This window comes from Psammomys obesus, unplaced genomic scaffold (genome assembly GCF_907164565.1).
Source record: "Psammomys obesus unplaced genomic scaffold, mPsaObe1.curated_primary_1811, whole genome shotgun sequence".
Lineage (NCBI taxonomy): Eukaryota > Metazoa > Chordata > Mammalia > Rodentia > Muridae > Psammomys > Psammomys obesus.
This window is the reverse complement of record NW_026585644.1, coordinates 19129988-19141073: the sequence shown is the minus strand read 5'-3', so window position 1 is coordinate 19141073 and position 11086 is coordinate 19129988. Positions and strand designations below refer to the sequence as shown.

At 42.1% G+C, this 11086-nt stretch overlaps 1 protein-coding gene across 1 annotated transcript in view; it reads left to right on the top strand.

Annotated features, from left to right (window-relative positions):
• Taf1b (TATA-box binding protein associated factor, RNA polymerase I subunit B) overlaps positions 1 to 6817 on the top strand; it is a 64588-nt gene extending 57771 nt beyond the window's left edge. The window contains exons 13-15 of the mRNA XM_055626021.1: positions 2255 to 2325; positions 2821 to 3043; positions 4393 to 6817. Coding sequence (XP_055481996.1) covers positions 2255 to 2325; positions 2821 to 3043; positions 4393 to 4594 — 496 coding nt within the window. The 3' untranslated portion in view covers positions 4595 to 6817. The remainder of the gene's footprint in view (positions 1 to 2254; positions 2326 to 2820; positions 3044 to 4392) is intronic.
• The last annotated feature ends 4269 nt before the right edge of the window (positions 6818 to 11086 follow it).

Here is an 11086-nt window from a genome sequence, read left to right as displayed (position 1 = left end):
GGGAGTGGCATGCATGCAGAAAGGGGAGGGAGGGTGGGATTGGGAGGGGAGGAGGGAGGGGCTTATGGGGGGGGTACAAAATAAATAAAGTGTAATTAATAAAAAATTAAAAAAAAAACTAGTAGTTTTTAAAAATAATTTAAAAGCCAGGCATGGTGGTTCATGCCTATAATCCCAGCACTTAGGGAGGCAGAGGCAGGCAGGTCTCTGTGAGTTTGAAGCCAGCCGGGTCTACAAAGTGAGTCTATGACACCAAGGCTACACAGAGAAACTCTGTCTTGAAAAACATAATAATTTTAAAACTCACCATAGAGCTAAATGACAATTTTAAGTGTGGTATAATTTAACTAAATTTAGTTTACAGTCTCATGTAATATTTAGTAGATAGTCTCAGATAATATTAACCGTCTACTTCTGTACTTACAGAAATTTCTGTTCTTAACATTTTAAATCACTGTAAAACTCAAAGTAAAAAAAAGAACATCTACTGTATAATTTGATTTTTTTTTTTTTTTTTTTTTGAGACAGGGTTTTCTGTGTACGTAGCCCTGGCTGTTTTGGATTTTGTGTATAACCAGGCTGGCCTCGAACTCAGAGATCCGGCTGCCTCTGCCTCCCTGAGTGCTGGGATTAAAGGCTTGTGCCACCACCGATGGCTTGAGTTTTTTATGTTTTTTGTGGTTAAAGTGATCATTAGTTAAGGTGATCCAGTACTAAACTGTATGCTTATATATATCTTCTTAGCTAATATTAAAAATGTGGCAGTTACCAGTGGTTGAGTTTATAGGTGAGCAGAGATGTGTGTTTCAGGCTTCCTGCGCCTAGTGTCTTCTCTAGAACATTCTGGTTGTCTCAGGGCTCCCGAGAGCCAGCACTCTGCACTAGCTGCACCACATCTCATGATCACACAAGGTTTGTACATTCCTACTTGTTGGTTACTTTTCTTGGTGAGACAAAACTTCACTTAGCCCTGTCTGGCTGTCCTCAGTTCACTATGTAGCCCAGGCTGGCCTTGAACTCTTTATTCTTTTGCTTCTACCTCTTGAATACTGAGATCACAGGGTTGCACCAGCACTCTGTGCAGCACATGCAGCACATAGTAACAGGGTTTTTTTTTGTTTTGTTTTTGTTGTTGTTATTGTTTTGAGATCTGGTCTAGCCATGTAGCCCTGGCGATCCTGGAGCTCACCTCTGCATGCTGAGCAGTGGGATGAAAGGCGTGTGTCATCCCCACTTCAGGCCTCACAAATATGATGTCAGTCACTTCTCTTCACTGTCCTGTAAGAGTAGGAAACACATGCTCAGTGTCTTTGATGGCACATTTATTCATCTGTTCCGTTATTAAAAATACTTAAGTTGAATGCCTACTGTGTGCCCTAGAGGGCATAAAGGAGACAAAGACAGCCTCTCTCCAGACCCTGATGGCCACTCTAGCTGCTGGACACATGCGGAACAGAGCAGACCCTCTGGTCAGTGTGCTTTCCTGTACCATGCTGTCTTTATTTTTTATTTAGTGGCCTGAATCAAGAAGGTGGAATTTTTTTACTGCAATTTCTGGAAGGCTCCTACTGAAGGACGGACAGGAGGATGGAAATGAGCTTTGAAGCATCGTTATGTGGTCCCGCTGCAGCAATGTCTGCTGGGCACTGTGCTAGTGGCTGCCTGGGGCAGAAGTGGTGAATGTCACTGTTCACTCTGGTCACCAGTCACCTGCAGGAAGGACAGATAGCAGTTAGCCTTTGCCCTGAGGTGGGGTGAGGGGACCCTGTGGATCCATTTAGCCCAGCACTCCCTCTGCAGTGAGCACACCTGACTGACCTTCCCTCAGCAAGACCAGGTTCTTAGGTGTGTCTTGCTAGAATCTGGGTCTTTCTATTCTCACCAGGAAGAGAGGAGCTTTCCAGACCCTGTGTGCCAGAGAGACTGCAACTCGCTGTCTGTTTTATATGTGTATTCAGAATCAGAATCCTAAGGGCAGCCCGCAGTGATGAGCATTTGGGCAAAGGCAAGAGAAACAGCCCCGAAAGTAAATACAGGGGAGTGTGTGGTGGTGGGAACTGTTTGGCTGTGTTCTATATAATGGCTCCTAGCAGGAGCACACCACTGGGCTGCTCTCGCTGGGTGCTTCCTTCAGGAACAGAAGCACTGACAGATGCAGACAGGTGCCCAGGGGTGCCGAGCTTCAGGTTCCAACCCTGCCTCTGAGCTCTGGCTGTTCACTTCTCATTCTGCTGCTCTGTTCTGCCTTGGGCAGGTACTCTTGGAAAACCCGAAGGCCGCTCTACCTCTCCCACGTGGACAAGTCAGTCGCGTATAAGAGACGAGGTGAGTCTGATGGTTCTGTTGCAGGGCCAGGTGGCAGCACAGTTGGGAGAACCTCGCTTCTCCACATGCCACACTCTCCACTTGATGGGGGTGCTGCCGTGTATGGAACCTTCCAAAGGAGAAATCACACAGAAATCCATATTCTGGGACCTTGCTGTTTTTCATAGCAGAGCTCCAGTTCCCAGCAAACCTGAGACTCTCTGTTCTGTGACTGTGAGAGCTGTCAGGAGACTTGCACTGAGATTGTCCATGCTCTCTCTTTAAATCAATGTTCAGTAACTTCCTGAGGCCTAGTCTCACCTAATGCTACATGTTACAGCAGCTATGAATCTAGGTGGGTGTGAGTGTGCACACAGGAGACTGAGGGAGGAGGCTCCAGAGTTTGAGGCCTGATTGCTCACTTCCACCCCTTAAGGCTAAGAAACCAGCAGCCCATTCCTTTAGACTCCACGTTTTACTTGTGAATTGACATTTGCCTCTTCCCTCCATCTCCAGAAATGGTGGAAAATCTTCAAAAGCAATTTAGTGCCCTTATTGGTTCAACACCCATGGTTGAAAAGAAGGGCCCTTCGAGTTTTCAGTTCAACTGGACCGAAGAAGACACCGATAGCCCTTGTTTCCATGGACATAGCCTCCAGGGACTCCTGATAACAAAAGGCCAGTCCTTGATAACCAAGAACTCACTGTATTGGCTCAGTACCCAGAAGTTCTGCAAAAGGTATGCATGTTTTTAAAACTCCAGAAGCAAGAGGCATGCTGAAATCTATAGCTCAGCCTTTCTCTTCTTTTTTGAGGTTATAATATAATTACACCATTTCCCACCTCCCTTTCTTCCCTCCAAACCTTTCCATATACTCCTTCTTTCACTCTTTCAAATTCACTGTCTTGCCTTTTTCCATTAATTGTTGTTACATACATTGTTACATGTATGTGTATATATACAACAATGTATACACACAGAGATAGATATATGTACTTAAATACACCCTGCTCAGTCTGTATAATATTATTTGTATGTATGTGTTCAGGGCTGACCACTTGCTGGTGGACAACTAATTGGTGTGCTTTTTCCTGAGGAAGACTACTCTACCCCTCAATCTTGGCATTCCTAGTTGCCTTTAGTTCTCTGTGTAAGGCTGAGGTCTCTTCCCCATCTGCTTTGATATGTCTGTTGTCATTCTGTTTGGGTTTAGGCAGCCATATTTGTGAGATGTCATGTGTGTGGCTTCTGATGTTAGGAGACGCAGTCTCACAGCAGAGTCCTATCGCCTGCCTTGTAGTCTCTTCGCCCCTCCTCTGCTGTGTATACTGAGTCTCAGACGCAGAAGTGCTTTGGTGATGTGTCCTTTAGGACTGGACTCCACACCTCTGTGTTTTGATTGGTTGTGATTTTCTGTAAGCCTGCATCTGTTACAAAAAGAAGTTTCCTTGGTGAGGATGAGGACTTACCTGTGGACCCAAGGACAGGCATTTAAAGCATAATTAGGAATTATGCTTGTTTAATGAAGCAGTGACTCAGAATTTCGTTCTTTAAAATACAAACTCAGGGCTAGAGAGCTAGCTGAGAGGTTAAGAGCACCTGTTGTTCTTTCAAAGGACCCAGGCTCTGTTCAGCATCCACATGGTGGCTCACAAACACCTGTATCTCCAGTCCTAGGGGATCCCAGGCCCTCTTCTGATCTCCAAGGGTACTAGGTATACATGCAATACACATACATAAATGAATGCAAAGCGCTTATAAAATAAATCTGAAATAATAAAGTATTTGTATTAGCCCCTCAGGGAGTTAGGGCCACACATATTACATGGATCACGCTGCTCCAAGCAGCGTGTTTAAACCTGACTGTGGGCCAGATCAGCATTTCAGAAGTAGACATGGATACAGTATGAAGAGTTTTCATATAGTTAAGGAGCTTCAGCAGATTTCCCAAGTTTCCCTCTAACTCCTGGTGCTGTGTGGAGGCTAACTATCTACTGGGGAAGGGATTTGGGGGTAGACAATGGATGGGTGCCAGAGCTTCTAAATTACTGCTTAAGGATAACCTACCTTTCTCCTTCCCATTCTAGCTATTGTAAACATGTGACAACCTATGAAGAATCAAATTTTTCTCTGAGTTATCAGTTTATATTAAACAGTTTCTCCTTCTTACTGAGGATAAAGACCTCTACTCTCCATGAAGAAGTGAGCTTACTTGAAAAGAAACTTTTTGAAAAAAAATACAGTGAATCAAAAAAGAGCTCAGGATCCAAGAAAGTAAGAAGACACTAAGAAGGCAAAGAGACTTCCCCTGAAGGTGCTCTATAGCATAACGGCAGGTCTTAGTGCCATGCTCCAGGGAACTGTGTGAAGTACATTATTGTACGTGCATACATATTGACATGTGTCTTCATGTGCATTGTAAAACAGGTGAACTTTGAATTATTTTCATAACTTCTTTCCTCAGAAAATTAAAACTTGTATTTATTGGACTTTAAAGCTAAACTTTATATAACTTTATAAACTTTATGTAACTTTTTTATACTTTCTCTTTCCATTATGAGAACTAGCCATGTAATTCAGACTTAGAACTCAATGTGCAGCTCAGGCTAGCCTGGGACTGGCTATGGTAGCGCAGGCTGGTCTCAATGTATCTCCATCTTGAATCTGGGATTATAAGCATGCACCAGTATAACTGGCTTTGAATTTACTTCTTAGATTAGATTATTCCCCACTCTTTATAAAGTTAATCCGCGCTAGATCAAAGAGTTAAACAATATATGCATTCAAATACACATATGTGTAGGTATTTTGAGGAAACAGTATGGGTGTGTCCGTGACCCTGGGATGGGAAGACCTTCTAAGCACATCTCAAACCCAGAAGCCAGAAGAGAAGGTGAGCAGCACCACCACAATACACAGCAAACTGGCCAACATATCTTAGCATGTTGTGGGCAGAGGAACAGTTTATTATGTAGCAAAGGTGCTTGCAAAGCAATAGGTAAAAGACTAGGGAAATCCAGAGACTTAGCCAAGGAGACATGCAGTGCTGTTGCCACAGATTGGACTGGAAGGTGCTTTAAAGAAGTGTCACACCTAGTGAGGATATTGGAAAGGTGTGTGTTCCTATTCGGAGTTCATTTTCTCAGTGAACATGGAGAACTGCCATGTTCTGGTCACGACCTAGGCACCAGAGGTACACAGCATTGAACAACCTGTCTGCTTTAAGGGTCATATGATCTAGTTGGGAGCTGATAGTAATTCAGTGTGTCTTAAGAGAAATTAAATCAAGCAGGAAAAAGTAGGGTAACAGTGATAAGAAGAGATGCTCTACAAAGCACGACTGAGGAATACCTCCTAGGGAGGTGATATTTGAGCAGAGACCAACTTTCAAGAAGTACAGCAGAGGGAACAAGCTGTGTTACCTCAGGGAATCATTCATGACAGAGAGACCAAGCAGAAAAGCAGATTCAAGAATAGCCAGCTACTGGCAGTGTCTGGAGTGGAGGGTGGGAGGAGAGTACAGTAGATGGGACAGGAGAGGTGGGCACATCACTCAAAGCCATGGTAATGATTGGGCTTTTTATTTCAAATTTGTCACAGGAAGCTTTGGGGAGAGTGCCAGAGCCCACCGTCAGAGTCAAAACAGTTCCCAAGTGGGGAGTGAGGGTTGAAAGAAAATGAAAAATAACACATTACACGCAAGATCAGTTCGAGAGGGCTGCCAGGAGAAACTGTTGCACATGGTTTATTCCACAATTCCTTTTTATAGTCAGGGCAAAGCACCTCCATACAATGAAGGGGTTCATCAAGAAGTCAAACTTGTTTACCTCAACCACTTGTCTGTGTGACCCTCACACAAACAAAAGGAAGAGGATCTGGCAAAACACCCTGCCTATCCCTGTCTTCAGGTGAAGGCCAGGGCGAAAACATGTTTTTTTGCTGAGAGTGCTCCACAGGAAAGTATAAGGAAAAGCCTGAGGAAATGCTTTTTTATGTTTGCTGAGTTTCAGGTTTTGTCTTAGAAATCAGAAATTAATCTTGTCCTTTTTAAAGAAATGCTTTTTTGGCATCTCTGAGGTGATCCCATGGTCTCATATTACTAAGTTTATTTATTTTATTTATTTATTTTTTTGAGACAAGGTTTCTCTGTATAGCCTTGGCTGTCCTGGACTAGCTTTGTAGACCAGGCTGGCCTAGAACTCAGAGAGACCCACCTGCCTCTGCCTCCTGAGTGCAGAGGCACACATAGGGCTTTGTTTTAGTCAGTTAATGTAGTAGTTTACAGTGACTAAATTTCAAGGGTTGAACCAACCTTGCATTCCTAGGATACCCCTTACCTGGCCCTGATCCGCTATCTATTTTGTATATTAAGTTTGATTTTTGGAAAAAAAAATGGTTATTTTTTTAAATTTGTTTGAAACATTTTGATATGTAGCCTAGGACTACCCTAGGCAAGCTGGGATTAGAGACATATCTGATATGCTAAAATTTTGTTAATAAATCTGTTCTCTGTCTTCTGAGGGACATTCTGGAGTTTTCTTTTGTGTGTTCTTGGATTTCTTGAGATCTTATCATGTTTCCCATCACTCATGAGCAAAGAGTTCAGATTCCATTGGTTGGACTGTGGCAGTTCTGTTATGACCTAATCAATAGAAGTTAGATCCAAAATGGCCATGTGGCACAAACAGTGGAAGCACTGGCCCTTGTCACCTGACAGTCAAGTGCACTGACCCTTGGGCATAGGAACTCAGGGTCTGGAGCAGCTCGTGGCTGACCCAAAACCTGAGGAACTCAGCCTCAGAAATGTAAAGGCTTCGGAAGCTGATGCAACCTGCTATGCAGCAAAGACCCCAACTCTCCTGCACTTTAATCTCACCAATGAATTCTGACCTGGTGGCCATTTCAGTACACAAACACAACCGTGCCCACTGGGACAACTCGGATACTTCCTCTGCAGGAGCCACACACTGCCGCTGAAGTCCTCACACAGCCCAGTCTCTCCTAATGCACTCAAGGCACTGTCAGTGGGTGTTCAGTTGTTTGCTGCCCTTGTGGAGTGCCAGGTTGACCTGCAGACACCAATGGCCAAGAAGACTCAGCAAATGAAGCCTGTGTCTGGGCTCATTGGCCTTTTGCTCTTCTGGGGCAAGTGTTTCCTTCCGGAACAATCAGTGCATGCCTTATGAATCTCCGCAGGGAACTGGGTGGCTCTCAGTACTCCCAAGGGACTTTTAAAGCCAAACTACCACTCAGATATAATGACCTTTGTCACCACTGTTGTTCACATTAGTTGCATGAAGTGACTGAATATTACCTAAAGTAGAAAAGATAGCTTCTTAATTTAAAAATTCCCAGGATTGGACTGAGAATATGGCTTGGTGGGGGGCATGCCTGCCGCTCAAACATGAAGATTTGAGTTCAGATCCCGGGGACCCAGGTAAGAGGATGGAAGATGTGCTTAGTTTTTTGCTTGTTTTTTGTCGATATTCACACCAGAAGAAAAATCTTTCTGTAAAGGCCCCCATCTGTTGGAGCACTCTGTCCTCTCCCACCATGCTCAGTGCTTCTTTGGTGGCTTAGTTTTAATGTCCCCTGTTCTTTAGCCCACCTCCTGCAAATGCCTACTGAAGACCAGCAGTCTATGTCTCCTGGTGAAGAAAGGCCTAAGCTCCAGGGCAGCTGTTAGACCGTAAAAATAAAGGCAGCAAGACCTTTTAAAATCTTCAAAGCCTAGGCCTTAGCTGGGCAGACTCTCGAATAGCTCATCTAAGTTAACCTCTCCACCTTGCCTCATCCAGCCATGTGGCCAGCTATCCTCCCAGGCCCATAATCACATCTCTCTCCCTCAGTGTCTCCTGGCAAAATGGCCTTCTTTCCTCTTCCCGGAGTTCCTTTCTCCCTACCAGGAAGTCCCACCTTCCACTTACTGCCCAGCTAATTAGCCAATCAGATTTTTATTGACAGCTGCTACATTTATACAACACACAAGATATTCCTCTATAATTCCCTCTTTTAGTGCAATAAAAGGCTAAATATTATAACATATAATTATATATAATATATATAATAAACCACATACAATAAGAACAATTATGAAACAATCAGGAAAACAATATATAAAAGTTACATTCACAATGTTTAGCATATTTGTATTTGGCAACCTTGTAGAAAACATCATTTATCCTGTCTTAGTGAGTCTAGTTCTGAACCTAAATCAGTATAACTATCTAGTCTTCTATTCCATCAGAGACTTGAAAAGGAATAAAATTATCTGTAGGATGTGCAGGCAAGTAGTTTCCAAAATAAATAAAAATGACAGAGACAGTTTCGCTGCCTGTACAGTCACCCAATATCTCTCTATAATATTGGAGCATAATTTTCAGCCTTTTGGCCAGCATATCTGACAGACTTGTGAAGTAGAAACTATGAAGGACTTGCTTACCCTGTCTTGGCAGAGCTTGGTAGCCAACTTCCCAACATTCAAGTTTTGCCCATATTGGGCAGCATTCTGGCTGCACTTGAGTAGGGGCATTTCTTTGCCCGGTGGCTTTGCCACATTTGAAGCCATCATCTCCCAATGAAGAGTATTCAGTGCCATCATCTTCATTGAGGTAGGCTGGGGGTGCTGCCAGGAGCTGAAATGTCTCATTGTCAAAGAATCCTGAAAATAACAAAAATATCTCTACATGCCATACTCTGTAGGTCTCAGGTTTTTGAAGACCATCTACCTATCTATATTTGCATAGTGTTTAATTATTATTATCCATCTATAGTAAATCTAAATAGGCAAAAATTGTTTCTAGTTATTTACTATCTGTTAAATGTAAGATGTATACTTCTGTGATAATCTAGTAACTGACGAGACTGTAAGTTTGATTGACTATTAACTTACAATATTTAATTATCCTAAACAGTTTGTAATAGCAGTCTTGGGGATTTTCTTTGTTTTGTTTTTGTTATTGTTGTCTGGTTGGTTGGTTTTTTGATTTTCAAGACAGGGTTTCTGTGTTTAGCCTTTGCTGTCCTGGACTCACTTTGTAGACCAGGCTGGCCTTGAACTCATAGAGCTCCCCCTCCTCTTGCTTCCCTAAGTACTGGGATTAAAGTTGTACACCATCACTCCTGGTGTGTATTTTTAAAAGGATTATAAGTAAACCCTTCATGTATGAAATGAGTTACAAAAGGTCCAATACCGTATATAAGAGTAGGAACATCTAAACATATGTGTATCAAAACATCCTAAAATTTGTATCAATATATAATAATTTATACCAATGTGTCAAAATATTTGAGAATAACAAAGTTCAATAATTAAAGAACAGATTCAATAATCTGTCTTTTTCTCCCATTATTCCTATATGATTATATCTATATTCCCCCTTTTTCTTCTCAACCCACTTCTCTTTACCTAAGAAGGATAGAGAAAAGGAAAGACACAAATCCCTGAGTCTAAGTTCTTAATCCTTGTTTTTTTTTTTCCCTGATCAAAACTATTTAATAACCTGTGACTAACTCCCCTAAATGATGGCAAACATCCATAGCCCAACAGAATATCCAAATCCACCCCCCCCCAACCTAAGGGAATGGGCCATTGTTCTTCTTTGAGATTACTTCCTGCACATCTGGAGCATAGAATACATTTTGGGGGGCCAGAGAGAAATTGGGGAAAAAATAGTTAAGTAAGCTGGCAGTAATGTTCATCATCCAGTCTAAATGCTGATAAAATGTTGGCTTAAAGTCCTGTTGGGAACAGTCTGCGATTCTGACCCAGTTGGGATCAGCAGCTTTCTTTGAAGCTGTCCTGAAAGCAAGCTTTAAGGGCACAGTTGAAGCAGTCTGAGGCAGGACAATTTAGGATGCTGGAATATCTTGAGTCAGCATCTCAGCATCGTCCAGGATGCATTCTGTCAGGTCCGATCCAACATTACCAGTGTTTTTTTTTTTTTTTTTTTTTCCTGAAAACATGTAACTTCTCATAGGTAATACACGGTTGTAAAATAATAAATACATGAGATGTGCAAGAGGCACAGATAAATTAAGGATTTTTTTTTGTCTTTGTATGAGCATAAGAAAGACATCTGTCTTTCTTAAGCCAGTCTGGATTGTACACCAAATTGTAATACTAATTAATTTTATCTATGCCATATAAAAGAATGATCTTGAGGATTTTGTAATCAAGAATATTTATTGACTATGCATAGATCTGGCTGGGGACATTTAAATGTCCAGTCAGTCTCAGAGCTGTTCCCATGGGAGGGATCAGCAAATTATGTTACCTCTCCTGTTTGGTCTTCTTGATTCCTTTCTTCTTGTGTGTGGCCAAGATCTTCAGGGGTTCTCTTCTGTCAAATATGATCCTTATTACTTTGGGTAGAATCCAAAGCCCTTTTCTTTTTTTTCTTGTTATCATAAACAAAGCCTCTCTCCCAAAATGACATAGCCTCTGTCCTCCAGCTTGAAGGCATAAATATATACTGATTTAATTCAGCAGTCCCATTCTCATTCAGGTCTGCTTTATTTTGTCCTCTCTCAAAGAGGATGTATAATACCACCATTACCATTGAACATATAACCATTGTCATGTTAATAAATCAAAACAGAACTGTATGGAATCTAAATATCCTCCTTTATAGAGATATATATTTATTAATTTTATTGAGACAGGGTTTCTCTGTGTAGCCTGACTGTCCGGATTGGCTCAGTAGATTAGGCTGGCCTTGAACTCACAAGGAACCTATCTGTCTTTGTCTCCTAAGTATTTGGATCAAAGGCATGTGTTTA